This window comes from Phascolarctos cinereus, unplaced genomic scaffold, assembly GCF_003287225.1.
Source record: "Phascolarctos cinereus isolate Bilbo 61053 unplaced genomic scaffold, phaCin_HiC Scaffold_2;HRSCAF=192, whole genome shotgun sequence".
NCBI classification, from domain to species: domain Eukaryota; kingdom Metazoa; phylum Chordata; class Mammalia; order Diprotodontia; family Phascolarctidae; genus Phascolarctos; species Phascolarctos cinereus.
In genome coordinates this window covers 222,479,968-222,501,303 of record NW_027555625.1, presented here as the reverse complement: position 1 = coordinate 222,501,303, position 21,336 = coordinate 222,479,968, and the positions used below count along the sequence as shown (strand labels likewise).

General features: G+C 36.2%; 1 protein-coding gene across 1 annotated transcript in view; it reads right to left on the bottom strand.

Annotated features, from left to right (window-relative positions):
- Window positions 1-21,336, bottom strand: part of ASXL2 (ASXL transcriptional regulator 2) — a 168,049-nt gene that overhangs the window by 77,602 nt on the left and 69,111 nt on the right. Inside the window, 1 exon segment of the mRNA XM_078149816.1 lies at window positions 20,805-20,887. Within this exon segment, the coding sequence (XP_078005942.1) occupies window positions 20,805-20,887 (83 nt within the window).

The following is a 21,336-nucleotide window of genomic DNA, read 5'->3' as shown; positions in this document are numbered from 1 at the left end:
GCAAATCACTCCAGCATCTTTGCCAAAACAAACAAAACAAAAAACAAAATGTGGTCACAAAGAGTCAGCCATAACTGAAACAACTCAACAACAACAATACTGAGTTGGCCTTACACATGGCAGGGTCCTGTTACTCATTAAGTCAAGGGATACAAAAGAGAAAATCTAATATTCTAAATAGCTGCCTATGTTAGTACCTAAGAAAGGGATCTGGGTATCTGGATAACTGCTTAAGATAAAACAAACTGATTATCAGAGCATGCTCAGGGCTTCTTAAACTTTCTCCACTGGAGACCCCTTCAGTGCTTCTTAAACTATGGGTCATGAACCCATCGTGACCCACAGTTTAAGATACAGATAATGAAACAGAAGTTTGAGAACAGGTCAAAATTCTCAACTTCCACATTTGGAAGCCTTTCCTGATCTTACTTAAATTCTAATGCCTTCCCTCTGCTGATTTCTCTCTAACTAATCCTGTCTATACCTTGCTTGCATGTTTTATCCTCCATTAGACTGAGAGCTCCTTGAGGACAGGGACTATCTTTTACCTTTCTTTGTAACCCCAGCATTTGGCCACGTCCAGCACATAATAGGCACTTATCAAATGCTTACTGATTGACTGGTGAATATGGTACTTTAATTAAGACACGTTCTAGACCTCTCTCTGCCGAAGCAGAGAAGCTAATGATTTCCTGACTTGCCTTAATAAAAATTTAATCATTCAAAAGCAGGGAAAGTATGAGGGAAAATTCTCAACCAGATCTGATTCTGACTATTGAGGAATTGATACTGGAATGACAATGACAAGAACCTTAGGGGGACAATGTCCAGCCCCATTTAGAGTTTGTGTTAGAAAAGAAAGCTGAAGTATATAGTATGACATGCACCTGTAATTTTGAAAATGGAGTTATGAAAGGGTTTTAATCCAGGTTCCATAGACACCCCCCCAGGGGGAGGGGTCTGTGAACTTGGATGAACCCTCTCCCCCAAATTATATCTTTATTTTCACTAACTTCTAACTGAAATATAGCATTTTCTTTCATTGCAAACTTACAAAAAATAGATAACATTATTTTGAAAGGGGGTCTCCTAGGCCTCACCAGCAAAAAGAGTCCATCATACACACAAAAAAAATTAAGAACCTCTGGTTTAAAAGAAAGATGAGTAGGATACTATGATGAAAAAAACATTGAAGAGAAGTCAGCATAGGAAATATACAAAATCTTTAAAAATGAAATCTTAAGACAAAAAGGGAAAGCATCCCAAATGAATGAAGGGGGAATGAAGAGGGAAATTATGTGCTCACTCATTTCCCTATGTTTTGAATATTTAAAAAGCATTTATAGCCTTTATGACACAATTTAGTTTTCAATTATGTGTCAGTCTCATCTCATCAAATAGATTGAAATGATATAGACTAGATATACCTGACTGACATCATCATTATAAAAATAACAGGCAAAATCATAAGAGTACATAGTCTTTTGAAAGGAAAAAGTAAGTAAAGAGAAGACCACAGGTTTCCAAACTTAGCCTTGGAAAATTCATTATTAGAGGGCAGTTAAGGATGAAGAGTCAGAACAATCAGAGACCAAAGAGGAGAACAGAAGAGTAGAAATTATGGAAAGAGAATTTCCAGAAGGGAAGTCAATGGAAAACAAAAAAGCCTGTCAAGCAGGAACCAAAAATAACAAGCCCTCACAGTGTGTTAGGTCCACATTATGGGACTTCTAGTAAAACTACCATAAGAGCAGAAACAAAAGAGTATAGCATAAACACAACACAGATCAAACAACTGGATATAACTGTATTATTTTTTGGAAAGCAAGTTAAAAAAAAAGATAAGGGGCATAGAAAGAAGCAGAAAATAACAAACATTTATTAAGTGCTTACTATGAAGAAGCACAGTCCCTGCCTACCAGCTTATATTCTAATTGGAGAGACAAAGTCAGATCATAAGATAAACAGAATATATGGAAATTAATCTTAGAGGGGATGGTACTAGTAGCTGGACCAGGGAAGGCCTCCTAGAGAAGGCAATGCTTAAGCTAAGTCTAAAAGGAGTACATAGATTCTTCTAGGAATTAGAGGTTGGGAGAAAAAGCATTCCAAGAATAGGGGACGGCCAGTGCAAAGGCATGAAGTCCAGCGGTAGACTAGAGTTGGTAATGTAGGCAAAGAGTCAAGCTGGGGAAGAGATGTAAACTCCTGACAAAGGACTTTATAATTGATTCTGGAGGAAATGGGGAGCCATTAAAGTTTACTGTATAACAGAATGACACTGTCAACACTAGGCTGACTTCAGGAAAAAACACAGACCATTAAATGGAATATGGAATGGAGGGGGAAAGACTTGAGGCAGGTAAACGAGTTAGAAGGCAAATGCAAGAGAAGACAAGGAAATTATTTTTATAAAAAGAAGCAGAAAAGGAACTAACAAACCAAAACAGTATGGGAGAGGATTTGAATTAGCCACTTAACTAAAAGAGAAGAAATAGATAAATAAAAAAAAAACAATCAATAGGGCAAGCAAAACTTTAAAACCAAGGGAAGAGTTTGCAAATGAGATTGGGATACAGATGAGGTTAGGAAGAAGGGAACAGAACATGTGGGAATAGACTGCCTTAAAATATATCAGTCAAAAATAATCTTGTAATGTCTTAAAAGAGGAAGGGGAACAACAATAACAAATCTCAATTCAAAGACACAAATGATGAAGAGATTGGTAACAAGACTACAAGAGTTTACCAGAGAGTGAAAGGAAAAGAAATTGAGTTTGAGGCACCTAGTGCAGATGGCTTTCTCAAGAAATTTAGCTGAGAAGAAGAAAGATAACAGAACAATCGGCGGCAGGCACATCAGGAACTGAGGGCTTTTAAGCATTACTGAGATTTGGGTATATTTGTAGGCAAGAAGGACAGAACATGAAGGGCGTGAATGTAAAGGTAATCTGTTGGAGAAGATGGAAAAGGATGGGATCAAGGGTATGTGTATGGGGGTTGATCAACCCCTTTATCTGTCACAGAAGACAAGGGCTATCTCTTCAGGTGAAGGCAGAGTAAAGAAGGAGGTAGGGGAATATAGCTGAATGATCTGAAATAAAGAAGAGCTCTTGATGAATAATCTCAATTTTTTTCAGTGAAGTATGAAGTCCTCAGCAGAGAGAGTAGGAAGAAGTTTGAAGAAAGAAAAAAAGGTTTCAAATAGTTGTGAAATAGGGAGTCAGTTATGGAGTACCAGGATTGACTTGCTGTTGTGAAGGCTCAACTGAGATTAGCTGATAAGCACACTTATCTAACATTTGCATTATAATAATTTACATTAACAACGCTGTGGTATTATTATCCCCATTTTATAGATAAGGATGACTTTCACACAGTCAAATAGCTAGTAAGTGTCTGAGGCAAGACTGGTGGTACTGGTGACAGTGGAGGACACTAGACTCATTGGCATCAAGAAACTGGAAATGAAAGCCAGTAAGGTAGTTTTGGTATGAGAGAAGAGGAATGTGGAATTAAAGATAATTCACAAAGTAGTATCAGTGATGCTGCTATGCCTTGTGATAAGGTGGTATAGAGAGAGAGACCAAGTTGGTATGTGATTGATGAAGAATAGAAAAAAATAAGGTTATTAAGTCACAGAACCATCTTAGGATCAAAGATGGAAGCAGAAAAAGGACTTTAAACATTCTAGGTCAATCCCATGCATTTTACAAATGAAGAAACTAAGACAAGAAAAATTAAACGAATTGTTTAAGGTGACCCAAGAAGTAAGAACTCAAATAAGGATTCAAATTCAATTCCTCTGACTCCAAATCTAGAGCTTTTTCCATCAGATAAAGCAAGGAGACCTAACTGTTGAACATGGTTATTGATGTGAAAGGTGAGCGAGCAGAAGGAGGAGACAGGAGAATAAGGGAACCTAAGCACTGAATCTGAAAAATAAAACTTGAGTCAAATGATGAAGCCACCATTCAAAGCCAAACCTTTAAAAAGACTGTATGAAGTTCCAAATTTTAAGACTTTTCCTGGTAGGAATTTATATCCATGTCTATATATTTAGATCTATATTTGACTTTTGCAGAGATTTATGATGTTGGTTTAGTCCAAAGCTCCAACTGGGTTTAGGAACATCACCTCGGGTTGCTGAAGTCTTTCTGGAAGCAGTTCTACCCATCTGAACTTTTGCCACTGAAATGATGCCACCCATATGACTGTTCTCATATTGAAAGTTTCACTGTACTTTCCCCCCACTTCTTTGATACTTCAATGGATGTCATCTCATTGGACAGGTACCTCCTGTAATGATGTAGATTCAACTCATACCAACCTCATCCTATACAAGTGAATATCCCCTTAAATCTTTCACTAGCATCTTCATTCTCTTCCCTACCCCCATCTCCCAATGCTTGGGGTAAGAGTCTAGATTGCTGTATTGTTTTATATATGTTAAATCACATATTCTATTTTATTATTATGCTGGATAAGAATTGCTGAGAAGAAGGCAAAGATGGTAACAATCTGTACCATCAAGGGAGAATTTATGTGGAAGAGATCACTTGAAGAGATGCTCCCTGAGGCAGCTAGGTGGTGCAGTGGATAGAGCACCAGCCCTGAATTAAAGAGGACCTGAATTCAATACTTGACACTTACTGGCTGTGTAACCCTGGGCAAGTCACTTAACCCCACTGCCTAGACCCCCACCCCCCAAAAAAGAGATGCTCCCCTGATACAATTATTCTAAAATTCAGCATTATTGATAGGGAAACCACCACATAAATACTTTAAAATGTTATAATCTTTCATTCAGGGGTAAAAATAGTGCACCTTGAAAAAGTAGTCTGGTTCAGCTGTTCAGTTTTCCCATCTATAAAATGGAGACGATAAGAGAGCACCTACTTCACAGGGTTGTTGTGGAGAACATATGAGATAAAATATGGGCAAGGTAAAAACTAACAAACCTGACCCTCTGAGAGTGGGGGCAAATCCATGTTACATATGCAAAACGCTTTGCAAACCTTAAAGCCACTATATAAATGCTAGCTATTAATATTCCATTAGAAAGCCAAATTGAGAGTTCTAAAGAAATCTTTGCTTATGTAGATGAAGCATCATTAAAAAAAGAGAAAGATAAAAAATAACTATAGAGGAACAAGAGGGGAAAAGTACCAGCTTCAATGAGACAGTAATTTTGTTACCCAGGTAACGATATCTAGAATAGAAGGTGAGAAAGAAAAGTCTTAAGCAGACCAAGGGAAAGGAGCCATGTGCCGTTTTCTCAACAACAAGAGATAAAGGGCAAAGCTGATTTATGGCCTTCCCTAAAATAGGCTATTTATTGTGAGAGGCTAGTAGTGAAAAAAACTGTCAATATCCAATGAGAGACAGCCTGAGGGACTTTGACACCAAAGGTTTTCTACATTTCTTATAAATTTCTTATTAAAAATGAGGTGAAATCAATATGTTTTTGTATTATTTTAATTAAAGTATATTGTTTTGTAGAAAAGTCATATTAACTGAATAGATATTTTTATCTCTCACAGCTATCAGTCAGTAACTTATGCCTGGGACTGCAGAGACTGCACTATTTGAAACACATCTAACCATCCACCTGATGACAGCCCAATTTCAGACATATTTCCTGGAAACAACAAGAGGGCAGGCCATGTAAATTCAATTTGATCAAGTTAACAGCAACCTTACAAGTTTTGTAATGACTTAAATATGTGCAAAGAAGTGACAGGTGGCTAGTTTTACCTGTGTTGAAACTACAAATACTAACTGATGCCATTAAAAATTCAACATGGCACAAGGCAGTAGGACATAAAGAAAAAATCTGTTATAATACCTACCCTGAATGAGCTTAAAATGTAGAAGGGACCAAAATATAAATAAACAAATAACTATTAGATAAATTAAAATAAAGATAGAAAAGAGATCCAAAGCAAGTACTATGAGAAATCTGAGGAAATAGAAATTACTTCAGAGAATATTTCATGATGAAAACCAACTGTTAAACAAGAACCTGAAGAAAGAATGGGTTTCAGCTGATGATAGGAGCAAGGCAGATATTCATTTTAGGGGTGAAGGATGATGTAAGATCAGAGAGGGCAGGACAAAAGGTGGTAATTCAGTTTACCTAAAATACAGGAAATTTTGAAGAGACATAGTATGAAACAAGGCTAGGTTACAAATACCCTTGAATGCTATGCTGAGAAATTTTTACTGGATAGCTTTTGGTAATAACTGAAAGTTTTCTGGCAAAGGAATAAAATAATCAGTTTGGGAGAACTGTGATGGACATACATCCATCTGTGATGGGCAGAGAGTGGAAACAGACCACTTGCGTGGTTCTTATAAAAGCTCATCACATCACCTGGGCAGTCAGTCAGTAAATATTTATTAAGCACCTACAATGTTAGACATCACGATAAGCACTAGGGATATAAAGAAAGGTAAAAGAAAGTCCCTCCTCTGAAAAACCTAAGGAGGACACAACAAATTGGAAATAATGGACAGAGAACAGACACAAGAATTAAGCGTAACTAACTGGGAAAGGCTTCCTGCAGAAGATAGGATTTTTAGCTAAGATTTGAAGGAAGCCAGAGAAACTAGAAGGCAGAGATAAGGAGAGAGAGCTTCCAGACATGGGGGTGAGGTAAGGGGTACCCACAAGTGCCAGGCCAAGAACACAGCCAGTGAAAATGCCCAATCCACAGATGAAGTGTCTTTTCATGGAACATCAAGAGATTCAGGATCACTAGATCACTTGGGAGTGGGAATAGAGAACGTATGACAAGAATGGAAAATTGAAAGGGAGAGGAAAAGTAGGTAATGAAGAGTTTTAATGCCAAACAGGACATATAATCAGAATCCGAACTAGGATAGCAGTGGTAGAAATACTTAAATTTACTGGACTATCACACAATAAAATACAGGCAAAGAAACACTATTCATGAGTGTATCTTAGATTCCACAGACTTCTCAAGCAAGAGCTCTTCCTTAAATTAAAAAAAAAAATCAAGGCTCACTGTACTCTGAACCAGCCATCTTTATCACAATAATGGAGAAGACACACTTCAAATTCTGCTTCATATCCATCAATGCTTTGATTTTTCCCATCAAAAGAACATAAACTCCTTTAAAGCAGGTTTTGTTTCCTATGTGTTCCAGGATCCTCAGTGCCTAGAAACATTGCCTTACATATGTATTAAGATAGATAATAAACGTTTGTTGAACCAAGTCTTCCATTTTCATCAATGTACTCTGAACAACCCAAGGACCAAATACTATCCTCCCTTAACAGAGACCTGATGGATTCAGGATGCAGATTATGTCTCAATCTTTTTTGGACATAGCAAATGTGGGAATTTTTCTAGACTACGTATATTTTTTACAAGGATTTTGTTGTTCTTTTTAATTAGGGGAAGGGGTGGAAAAAGAAAAAGGAGAGATTTCAGTGGATTTCCTTTTATTTGAAAAAATTTTAATTCAAAAATAGTACAAATTTTAAAATACTGAAAACTTTAGTGTTCCCCTCCCAAGAGCTTTCTTGCAGAATCCCTGGCTTCCTTTAGTCAGCTCGAAAGGCTACCTTCTACTACTTTCCTCTGTAACATTACTTCTATACACTCTGTACCTTATCTTATATGCGGCGATTTATAGATGTTGTCTTCCCCATTAGAATGAAAACTTCTTGAGTGCAGGAATTGTTTTTGCTTTAAGACAATTTTTTTAAATCCCTCTGAAAGCTAGTCTAACATGAACTCTAGAGACAATGTATAGGATTGAAATCTGGGGAGGATTTCATCAATTTTAAGGGCAATAAGGTAATTGTAAAAAACCAAGATAATTTCTTACTTTGGCTTTCCTTCTCATTCCAAACTTTGATCACTACTTTTAACTTTATTCTTGCTATTACCTTGAACCATTTTTTTCACTCTCTTTTTACCATATGTAACATGGCAACGGCCAATTCTAGATAATCTTCAAATTACTTCTTTTTAAGGACACAAAAGAAGACCATACATTAAGCTAACCTGTCATTAAAAATTGTTTAAATTTATTAAATTGTAAAAATGTTTAAAACTTCTGCTTTCAATATTATCAAGTTATTAATTTAACATGACAAAAAACATTTGTAGCCCTCCTTTGAATTCTTTACCTAACTAGCATAATTCTTTCACTCTGCTCCACATTTCATTCTCTTCAATTTCAAAGTTTGTTCCTTCCATTAGATCCTCTCTCATCTTCCATCATTCTTTATCAGACTACTTCCTTATCTTCAAACACGCTCAAAATCTCCCCAAGTTTTAATTTTTTTTTTAAATTCTCTATCATTTCTTCCAAATTTAATTTTTAAAAAATCCTGTGTCTCTTCTTACAGCCTAAGTCTCTTCTACATCCTAAGAAGGATGATCTACAGACAGCTGCCTCCATTTTCTCATCTTCTAAGCCCAGGTTTTCCCTTCAAAAGTATGGCAGTCAATACTAACATCAAGTCTGAAGTCAGGAAGGCTAGAAGCAAAAGCAAAAAAAAAAAAGAATCCTACCATAAAAAACTATTATGCTGGCAGGGAAGCTCAAGGTACAAACCCTCAGAAGAAAGCAACTTCAAAACTTCTACAAGCAAAGCCTCAGAATAAAATATAGCTTGGGTATAAACTCAATTAGAACTTCTAGAAGAGATGAAGCAAGAGTTTAAAAGAATTTTTTAAAAATGTTTTTTAAAAGTGAGAGTGCCTCAGGAAGTACTAAAAAATAAATGAGAGCTATAAAAGAAAATATTGGAAAGGCAATTAATAGCTTGGCACAAGAGGCATGAAACCTTGCCCAAGTGACAAATTCCCTGAAAATACAAATGGACCAGAGAGAAGCCAATAAAACTTCATGAGGCAAAAAATATGGAAACAAAGTCAAAAACTGAAACTACAGAAGAAAATGTATGGTTATCTCATAACAAAAACAACTAACCTGGAAAACAGATTTGGGGGCAGAGGGAATCATTAGACTATCTGAACACCACAGACTTTAAAAAGAGCCTAGACATAATTTCTCAAGAAAATCGTAAAACTGCCAGATCTCTTAGAAGCACAGGCAAAGTGGAAAAAGACTCCACCAGTCAGAGTTTCTGGAAGAAATTCCAAAATGAAAACTCCCAGGAGCCAAAATTCTGAGCTTCCAGGTCAAAGAAAAAATGCTGCAAAAGGCAAGAATCCAAGTACTAAGGAGCTACAGTCAGAATCACACATGATTTAGCAGCCATCAATATAACAGAGCAGAGAATTTGGAATACAATATCGTATAAGGCAAAGCATATGGGCTTACAGCCAAGAATAACTTACCCAGTGAAACTGAATATAATGCTACACAAGAAAAAAAGGACCTTTAATGAGATAAAAGACTTCCAAGCACTCCTGCTGAAAAGATTAGATTAAACAAAGCCTGGGAGTGGTTTTTATTATGTCTTAACGATCTTAAGAGAATGAAATAAGAGGGGAAGAAGAATATGGAGAATGAGAAGGTCAGGAAATAATTCTAAATAAACAAGGAGGAATGGTTAGGGAAGAGCAGCTGACACTTCAATGCCACTCATCTGAACTGCCCAAAGAAGAATACAAATGCAGCACTGGATACAGAAATACATTTATGTACTGAAATAGGAAGCAAAAAAAGAGAAGGGAGGAGGAGGAATTAGAAAGAAGGTAGACTAAGGGAAGGATTGATCTTAAGCAAAACGTTATAACTTTTTTGAGATGGCAAAGAATGTCAATCTGAGGGGGGACCCATAAACTGAAGAATGGATGAACAAGTTGTGGTATATAAATGTGATGGAATATGATTGTGTTATAAGAAATAATGGAGAGGGTTTTCAGAGAAACCTGGAAAGACTTGTATATACTGATGCAGAGTAAAGTCAAGAGAATAACTTATACAACAATAACAATATGGTAAAGGCAAATCACTTGGAAAGAATTAGGAACTCTGATCAGAGTAATGACCAAGCAAAAATCCAGTGGACTAATATGAAACATACTACCCACCCCCTGAAAGAGAGGTGCAAAATAAAGACAATTTTTTTTTGGTGGAAATCTGTTTTAACTGACTATACATGTTTGTAACAGATTTTGGTTTTTCTTCTGTTCTTAATTGGGGGAGCAGAGTTAGGGTGGGAAGGTGAGAATTTTTGTTATTTGGGAAAAAAAATTTTATTTATTTTTTAAGAGAAAGAGCACCTGGGGGCCACTGGGGAGTCCAAGTTACTCAGACCAGATCAACTAATCCTTGGAAGAACTGAAAGATATGACTGCTAAGTCAGTACCAGTCATGTCTGAAACATTATGGAAAATGATTACACATGGGGCAGCTAGGTGGCGCAGTGGATAGAGCACCCGACCTGGAGTCAGGAGGACCTGAGTCCAAATCTGGTCTCAGATACTTGACACCTACTGGCGATGTGACCTGGGTTAAGTCACTTAACCCTGACTGCCTCAGGGACCAAAACAACAACAACAACAACAACAACAACAACAACAACAACAACAACAACAACAAAACAAAAAAGGTCCTCAGCAGAAAGATCCCTACTTGATCCTGAGCTGTGTAATACTCTTATCAATTACTTAAATAAAGGCATCAATTGTATTCATATCAAATGTGTGGGTGGCACAAAGCTAGGAGGAACTATTAACCCAGTAGAGATACCAGAGTCAGGATCAAAAGAGATCTTGACACTGGGCCAGAGTGAGTCAGATGAAATTTAGTATGATTGTAAAGTCTTACACTTGGGTTCAGAAACTAATTTCACAAGTATAGGATAGGAGTGACATGCCTAAAGAACAATTTATTTATATAAAACCTGAGGATTTAAGGTACCAAAAGATCACTGAGTCACCAGTGGGATATGACAACCCAAAAAGCTAATTTTACCTTACATGATACCGAGAGGCAGAGCTTGAGAAAATAAAAAGTGAAAAGGCTCACTATACTTTGACCTAGTCAGAACATATCTGGAATACTATATTCAGGGCTGGGAGCTACCTTTTATGAAGAACGCTGATAAGATGGAGAGTATCCAAAGAAGAACAACCAGGTTAGTGAACGATCTTGAGCTCATACCATATGAAGACAGCTTAAAGGAATTGTGGATGGAGAGCCAGGTGAGAAAAGGGCTTTCAAGACATCTGACAGTTATCTTCAAATATCTGAAAGGCTGCCATATGAAAGAGGATTAAGATTTGTTTGGTCTTGCTTCAAGAGAGCAAGCTAGAAGTAATAATAAGGATGGAGGGGCAAAGAAGCAAATTTAGAAATAATGTAAAAACAAAACAAACTTTAAAAACCCTTCCTTACTCTACTGGAGCTATCCAAAAGTGAAATTAGCTGGCTCCAGAAGACAGGCAAAGACTCCTCACTGGAGATTCACAAACAAAAGCTGGACAGCTACTTGTCAAATATGTTAAAATGAGATTCATTTTGGGTATGGGTTAGTTCTTAACCTTTGGGGGCAGAGGAAAACCTTTGAACTCCTCAGAATATTATTTTTAAATGCATAAAATAAAATTACAAAAGTAATTAATTATATTTAAATGTAGTTATCAAAATATTTTTAAAAATAATACTGACTCGAAGAACCCCTCATCTAGAAATCTAACATCAAAATAAGTAAAATAGCCATTACTTGATATTATACTTCCTTCTTTTTCTATCCACTAGCCCACCCCATTGTTGTCTTCCTCAAAAGAGAAATAATACCTGAAAGAGATACTATGCCCTTCACTCTTATATCTCGATTCTAATACATTTTGACGACCCAGGCTACAAAACAGAATTTGTGAACAAAATCTTAATTGAGATATATATGTGTGTGTCCTTGTGTCCTGTTACACGGGTGTGACAGAGAACCAAAGTGAGTTTGGTCACTCTTAATACACTAACTTTTTCTTTAAAAAATTCTGTTTTCGGGGCAGCTAGGTGGCGCAGTGGATAGAGCACCAGCCTTGGATTCAGGAGGACCTCAGTTCAAATCCAGCCTCAGACACATAACACTTACTAGCTGTGTGACCCTGGGCAAGTCACTTAACCCCACTGCCTAGCCAAAAAAACAAAACACAACAAAAAAACAAAAAAACTGTTTTCAAAAATTAACTTTCTTTTTTTTAATCCCTGAATCAACCTTTTTTCTTAACTTTAGTAGCAGCTACAAGACTGTGGAAAGCAGTTGAAACCACCATGCTTCAGTTAGCAAGAGTCTTTGCCCATAAGGAACTTGGGAAGGGAACCTGGAAACCATAAACATTGATACAAAAGGACACTATGACTCAATCAAGGCCATATGTACCTGAAATTTGTCACAGCTCTACATAACTATTGCAAACCATAGTCTCTATGCACACAATATTTTCAAATAGGTAAAGACCAAAGCAATTATCTCAATATTATGCAAAAATATTTCTTTGCTTAACTGTATTGAAATTCCAAATGGAACTGGGCATAAATGTATACTCTCAAACATATATCAATACAGCAGTATGTATACTTATATTTCACATAACTGTAGAATTACTTCTGTAGGATACCAAGTAGTCCCATGCAGTTTAGTTTTTTATTTAATCTACTCAAAACAGTAGATTAATTTCACGCACAAAAACACTTAGCAATATTTAGAAATTAATTTCATTTTCTAGAGCTTTATGTGTTTTTTTTTAAATTTTAAAAATGCATACATCTACAGATTAAGTTCAGTTAAACTTGAATAATTTGCTTTATGATAACATAGTATTCCTTTAGAATAAAAGTAATTCTTACCTTCTGGAATTGGATTGCAAACCAAGGGAAAGGAGAGAGAGGAAAAAAAAAAAGAACAGTCCTTTAATCTTTTTAGAAAACATTAATCAAAAAACAAACCTCTGCTCCCTCCCAGTAACACCCACCACCCTTTAAGTTACCATTACTTTCACCCTACCTCAGTGATCTGAAGATACTATTTTTTTAAATGGGAGAAAATAATATTTTTTGAGAAATAACATACACAGGCCACACAAAAAAAATCACAGAACTTAGCAATTAAACAATAACTTTCTATGAACCACTTTAAAAAAAAACCCTTAAAACCAATTCAAGTGCCACCTAATATTGGGGGAAAGTTGTTAAGAACATTTCATATTGCAGTTGCAGAATGAAGATGGATGAAATGAACACTAGTCATCTCTGGGGGCTATTTTAAAGTAATCAGCAATGGTTTCTTTTTCCCTTGATGACTATCAACTCTTTTCAAGGTTAAACAATGGTGAAAAAATAAGGCCTTTTAATCAGTTAATAACAGGTATTGTATATCTGTGAAGTATTTTTAAAAATCATTATCACCTCTACATGTGTCCGATGAATATCTAGTTGCATTTTGACGATAAATCTGCTAAGAATCTTTACAATTACTTTTTTTTAAATAGTTTTTTAAAAAACCACTCATAAATCACACCATGATGCCAAGCATCTTTCCATGTCTTTCCATGCTTCTACCTATAGATGCTAAGTTAGAAAAAAGAGAGCAAAGGAAATAATTTTCCCCTTGAGAACACATCTTCCTCCAGCAAGCCAAAGCTTGGCAGCTAGGTACAGAGAATTCTGAAGCTAAGAAAATGGATGGCAAGCAAAATATATACTATCACTAGGAAGTATTAAAGCCACTGGCTGGTAAAAGAGCTGGAGAAGTATCAAGGTTACATATTAATACCAAGGAAACCCTTTTGATGCAAAGTTATGGAATTTAGAATTTAAAAAGAGCATTAAATAGTTTAAAGTAATGTCCTATATTAGTATTCAATAAAGCAAGTGATTTGTAATTTAAATATTAGCGGGAAAGTTAACTGCAACGGTTTGTTTCTTTGCTTCTCTATCTTCTTCAGTGATATATACTTTAATATTCATGCTCAGTTGTTTTAATAAAGAATTCTACTTTAAAATTTGTATTTTAAACAGATAAGCAGGGTAACTTTGAAAGTAACTGCTCAATTTATAAGATACTTTTTTTAAAAAGCAGACTGCACACATACAACCTCTATCAGATTACTTGCCGTTGGGGGGGGGGAACACGACAAAATTTGGAACTCAAAATCTCATAAAAAATGAAATGTTAAAAACTGTCTTTACATGTAATTAGAAAAAATAAATAGTATTTGAAATGTTAAATAAAGCAAGTTATAAGTAAGAGGTTCATAGTTTCACATATAATCCTCTTTTTCAAACTCCATATATGGAAATGGTCTCTTTTTTGGTACATGTTAAATTCAGAATAAAATTTAGTTTTTTATAAAGATAACTAGTATGGAAGTCTGGTAACCTGCTTAACCATTCAAAAGTTAAGTAGGCTATCTCCATCTATCCAAAGCCAGGGCATACCTGGTGAGGGCATATCCAAAACAGATAAGATGAAATAAATAGCCCCTTAGATGCTAAGAATGCAAACCTAAATACATCAAACACATGCTAATCATGCAATCTCCTACCACCACCATCCCTGCCCCATCCAAAAGAATCTTCACTAGACCTTGCCATCCCCTTAAACTCACATTGCATACATCTGCTCTTTCTTAGCCAAACTCCTCCTAGAAAAGTTGTCTGCATTAGCTACCTCCTCTTTCTCTCCTCTCATTCCTTCCTCAAACCTCTGTAATCAGCTTTCAGTTTCATCGCTCAAATGCAATTGATCAATTTGCCAAATCTGATGGTCTCTTTTCCCCCCCTAGTTCTCATCCTTCTCAAGTTATCTGTATTCTTGTTGGTTTTTTCATCTTTGGATATTGTTTTCTCTCTAGATAAAAGTAATCAAATATCTGAGTTGCATGGTTCCAAGGAAGTAACATCACATGAAATATGTTGGTAGGATTGGGGGGGAAATGAGCATTCATTAATCTAGGCACCGAACTAAATGCTTTATATAAATGATCTCTTTTGTTCCTCACAATATTACTGTTCTTCCCACTTTATAGTTAAGGAAACTGAGGCAGAAGAGGTAAGTGACTTGCAAAGGGCCACAAAGCTAGTAAGTGTCAAATGCCAGATTTGAACTGCAGTCTTCCTAGACACTTGTTCCGAGTTTCTAGCCTTTCATGGCATCAAACTCTCCTAGTTCTCCTACTGGTCTACCCACTCTCCTCATCATTTAGGTGATACCCCAACTAAGTCTCCCAACTCTCTGTTCTAGGCTCTCCACTTTTCTCTCAGTATACTATTTCTCTTAGTTATCTACAGATTTAAATACTATCTCTATGTTGATGATTCACAGACTTAAGCCCATGACTCTGGAATCATCTAAAATCATAATGCTTAAAACTTAACTCATTTTCTCCCCCAACCCCCCCCCCCAAATCACTATTTCAAGAAAAAGTATGGCCATTCTTCTAGTGGCCCAGATTTGTAATCTTGGCATTATCTTAGACCCCCTCACTTCCCCTCACTCCATATATCTAATCAGTTGTCAATCTTATAGTTTCTACATCCACGATATCTTTCACATCCGGCCCTGTCTCTCCACTCACAAAACTACCACCTTAGTTCAAGGCCTATATCACATCTCACCCCAGATTAATTCAGTAACTTCTTAATTGGTGTCCCTCACTTTCTGTACTTCAGTACATCTTCCACACTGCTGCACAAATTTGATGTCACTCCTCTACTCAATAAACTCTAGAATCAAATATAAACTTGCGCATTCTATATATTTATTTGTATTTCTTCCATGTATATGTAAACATTTCCCTGTTGTCTCTTCCTTTAGAACATAAGCTTTTTCAAGTAGGAATTGTTTCACTCCTGATATTTATAACCCCACTGCCTAGCGAAGTGCCTGGAGGAAAAAACAGACCCTTAATAAATACTTAACCAACTGACACAATCCTTAAAAAAGCAGGTTGACTGCAGCGTGCATTCAAATAAGCTCTGCTAGATCTAGTTACTCATATCAAATGGAGGCACCAATTGCCAACTTTCTGAATTACAAATGAGCGCAACAGTTCCCAAGTCTTTTTTAGTTTCTCGTTTCTGCCTAGGCAGTCTATTAATCTTGCCCAATTTTTAGTTTCTTCTTATCCTTCCCAACTAGGCAGAGCATAGTCTAGCTTAGAAAAACTGAGAAGCACAGTGACTGAACCACAGCTGAGTGAATTATAAGGATAGCAGAAGGGTGGAGCTCTACCTGAAGGACCCCAACCTTGAGTCGAGGAGTGGTTTTGCAAAGTATGGTAGTGGCTCTATACTCTTTCACCACTAGCTTTCAATATCATCTACAGAGCAATGGCGCTAAAACCACAAAACTAGAGCTGAATACATTTTATCAAATAATTCTGTTCTCAGTGCCTATGCTAATTTGCATGGGTTTCCCAACTAACTGCCACATTACCTCTACTTCTGCAAGGGTATGATAAAACTGATATAAAATAGATTTTGATAAGATAAGAACTATCACCCTTAATGCTACAGTAGTCACAAATTTTTTAATTGTAAGTACATAAAGCAAAATTTAAAATGTCTAAAACAACCCTTTTCTTTTACGCATGTCTCTTCCCTGAGAAGACTGATTAATCTTGTATCATTTTCTCATCGATCGTATTTAGAAGTAATTAATTTTGTCCTGTGAGTGCTTCTGTGTTGTAACGTCAGAGTTCAAGTTTGAAAATCCAGCTCTTCTTACCTCAAGGAATTTAATTGGGCTTGGACAATGCATGTGAACACAAGGAAGTTTAGGCTTGATATCTTTACTCCACCAAGCTATCTTTTTTTTTTTAAGGCAATTGGGGTTAAGTGACTTGCCCAGGGTCACACAGCTAGTAAGTGTCAAGTGTTTGGTCTCAGGCCGGATTTGAACTCAGGTCCTTCTGACTTCAGGGCTCGTGCTCTATCCACTGCAGCACCTAGCTGCTCTTCTACCAAGCTATCTTGCAAATATGTTTGGTTTAGTGTCCAATTGTCTAGCCCACTATCTCACACCTAGACTCAGACAATAAGCACATTTTAGTCCCATGGGCAGTCACTCATTGCTAGCCATCATTACCAAGCTTCTAACCAGTCACGTTGTTCCTTGTGCCTTAGCTTTGTGACCAATCATGTTGCCCCATTCCTTGTTTCATCTACCCTGCTATGTTCTTGGTTCTGTAATTCCCAAAAACTTCTATAAGGGAAACTGTCCTTTTGCTTGGGGTCTTTGACATTAATGGAAGAAATCCACTGACTTCATTTATTGGCAGGCAGCAAGCCCCTGTTAAGAAATGTTACATTGCTCAAATAAAGGTCTGTTTCCCCTTTTGTTATATTTTAAATGCTACACCCCTCCAAGGCTGCTGTTCCTCTTGACTTGCCTATTTCTGTTAATACTCACTTTTATTCCAGCAACCTAAACTCATAAAGCTAAGAAATCTTCTTTGATTACACACTAGATTATATAGCAAACTAGCATGTCAGACTAAGGAAATTTTAAGCTAATTCTATGGGCATTAAAGTGTTACTGAGGGTTTCTGAATGCAGAAAATATCTGGGGGGTTTAGTGAAGTATATGTTTAACACAAATCAGCAGTATTATGTGCTTCCAAAAAGGCTAATGAAATCTGGCACTACATTAAAAGAGCTTTCAAAAGCAGGATGGTGATAATTGTCCTGTACTCTGCTCTCATCAGACCCATCTGGAGCACTGTGTTCAGTTCTGGACATTACAGTTTAATATGGACATGTGAATAAGATACCAGAGGCTTGCGGGGAAAGATAGGAAAAGTCAGTTTTGAAATTACTATGAAAAAACAGGCACAAAGATCTTTCTCTTCCTCACTGATATTGAGATAGATGGGGGGAGAGAGAGAGAGAGAGAGAGAGAGAGAGAGAGAGACAGACAGACAGACATACACACACACACATACACACATTTATTTACGGGGTATGTTTATGTAGAACCACGAAGTGGTCCAATTATTGTGGATTTCAAGACACACAGCTCCATTTTCAATATCCTTTGACCAAAAAATGTTATTCTCGGGTACTTGCGAGCACGCACGCATGTGTGTGTGTGTGTGTATCTTAAGGAAGTCAAAGAGAAATTAAGGAACAATTGAAAAAACTATGTTGCATAAATGTAATGGAATATTATTGTGCAGTAAGAAATTGCTGTTGTTGTTCAGTTGTTTTCAGTCATATCTGACTCTTTCTGACTCCATTTGAGGCTTTCTTGGCAAAGATACTGGAGTAGTTTGCCATTTCTTGTCCAGCTCATTCTACTAATGAAGAAACTGAAGCAAACAGGGGTAAGTGACTTGCCTAGGTTCACACAACTAATAAGTATCTGAGGCCAGATTTGAACTCAGGAAGATGAGTCTACCTGACTCCAGGCCCGACACTCTATCCATCTAGCTGTCCCTAAGAAATAAAAAAAAAAGAAAGAAAGAAAGAAAAGAAAAAAGAAATGACAGATAGGAGGAATTCAGAGAAATACGGAAGATTTGTAAAGACTGATGCAAAGCTATGTAAGTAAAATTAAATATAAAATAATGACAACGAAACAGATCACTCAAAAGAAACCAAACTCTAAATATATCACTGAAAGTTAAAAGACTACTACAAGATATTATACACAGTGTCAGACAAGAATGCTCTTTTTGTCATCAGAGACAATTCAATCTGGAAAAAGAGAGCGGAAGACGATGTCAAGGGGTTCTGAGATGAAGAGAATAGGGGTGCAAAGAGAGTTCACTTGAATGCCCTTAATTTTTTTTTCATTGAAGTAAGAGGTAAGGTCCTCAGCTGACAGAAGGGGAGAAAGAAATATGTAAAGGTTAGAAAAGGCAAGAGGAGGTTTGGTATAGCTTCTGTGGGGAGAAAAACTGGGAATCAATTCAGGGGAAAAAGAGTAAGTTTCTGCAAGTAAGGGCTCAGTAGAGCTTTGATAACAGGAATTTATAATGTACCTAGTAATGTATTTCATGTGAATCATTCTAAAAAACGTCACACTACTAGATCTAGAGATCATCACTGAAAATCACAGAATCTCAGTGTTGGAAGAGACCATGGGGACCACTTAATTCAACCTACAACTAAACAAGAGACTCTACAAGTTGTTAATTGCTTGAAAATATCTAGTATGAAAGATTTGTTACCTGAAGGCAGTCCACTACACTTTCAGACAGCTTTTTAAATGCTAGGATTTTTTCCTTTAAATAATGTCTAAATTTGCCTCTTAAAAACTTCTACTTGTTCTGCGTACCTGTGCCTTTAGTCATTAACCAAAAATGTTAAATCACCAGGTATAAAAATCAAGTTCACTGATTTGCAGATTTCTTTCTCCCTATCTCCCTATCCAGGAAGTAGACAACAATTAACCTTCTTTGCTCTCATTTTCCAAATTCTTTCACAAGTCACTGACAGTAGCTCAGTAATCATAAATGTTAGTTCTTTCAGTACTTTGCAACGTGGTTTGTCTGGACCTGGGTATCTGAAGTCTTCAAAGGCAATGAGGTTCTCTTACAATAACCCTACTTATATCTTGGATTTCTTTCCCCTACTTATCTTGGGTATTTCTATGCTCCAGTACCAAATTTTTGCTATATCTCTCCTTGAACAAAGGAAACGTATCTTTGGTAGAGAAGGGGGGGGGGGAAGAAGAGTTGAATAATTCTGCCTTCTTATAGAAGGCAGCTTCTACAAATCTAAAAAAACTAGAAATCCTATCCTCCCTTTAATCTTTTGCTTTTCCACAGAACTATCTGTGTGGGATCTGGCAATAGTAAAATGAATCATAATTATTCTCTGAGGATGACCCTTCAACCAACAGAAAAACAGCATGGTATAAACCAGAAATAGCTATTCACGGAAGTAATGTCACTAACCAGAAAAACTATTTTCGATATTTCAAAATAACTGTCTTATATCTTTTTGTTTCTCTTGAGTTTCTCTATATTTGTCACCTTTCCTATATTCTTTTTATTTCTCTTCTCCTTTCCTATTTGTTTGGGAAAACAGTGTAACAAGCTTAAGTCAGTATTCTCGGATCTAGCATATGCTCCATCATCTGATAAAGTCATAGAGAACTAAAACAAAAGCTTCATCAACATCAAGATCAATCACATCTATTGCTTCCTCCTAAATCTATAAGGAAAACAACCCCATTAAGAAGGAAAATGGTTTCATTCAGTAAGATTTATTGTCTTGTCTCATTTATTTATCCAGGTCTGAAACTGGTATTTTTCATAATAGCGAACTGTACAAAAAGTTTTTCTGATCTATGAAGATTCACATAAATTAAGGGTTACTGCTTTAAAAGGAAAAAAAAACTTGTCATAAGAATCTTTTAAAATATTAATTCTATGAAAATTTAAACATCATTTTCCAGGAATTCGTATGCTACTTGAAGGAAAGTTAATCAGCACTTCAGACTGCTTTTATTACTTTTAAACTGAGAGTAAATGAAAACCAAGGTAAATTTTATTTCTTTAGAAGCAGGCCTGACAAATCAGTTATACAGAAAAGATGGCTTACATGAGAAAGAAGCTCTGGGGTATACATTAACAGTTCGTTTTTTAAAAATACATTACAGACTTCTCTGCCATACTGAACAGACTGTAGTAAACACAATATAATATTCTGTTGACTGTTCAGAGTTGTCATAAATAACCATTACTGTACTTCAATAAAACAGTTTTCTCCAGTTACTGAGGTATCTGTAACAACAAGATGAGTAAGGGAACATTGAAAAGACCATCCATAGTCCATGCCTAGAAAACACTATTATATACTTTGTTCAAGTTAAATGGCATTATCTAAATAACTCACCTGATTTCTTTTAATCCCTCCCTTTGTATAACTTGAAGAATTTCTTTATGGCTCATGGGTGTATTGGGATATTTCTCCAGGACCTGGGGAGAAGAAAACATGTAATAATAAATTATTTCTCAATTTAACTGTATTTCTGTTCAATATAAACTGAAGAATTTTTTTTTTACCAACAAATATGTTTGTTGGACTAAAAAGGAAAACCAAGGATGATAAATGATCTTATAGCACCTTTCCTCATTCAACATCAAACACAACAAAATATGGTATAGAAGGCAAAAGTAGAAACCCAACTGTTCATTTGAATTTAAAAAACAAAACAAAAATCAGTGAATTCCAAACTAAGAAATTGGAAGAAAAAACAAAACAGTGATCATGGTGCCTGGCACACAGCAAATGCCTACTGAATTGAAAGTCAATATCCTGTCCAATTATAGCTTTTTTTCTGGTTAGAAATCCAACCAAGCCTTGGCAAATGTCATGCCTTCCAAACCTATTAAAAAGTTAAGAATCCTTTAAAACCATCAATGAA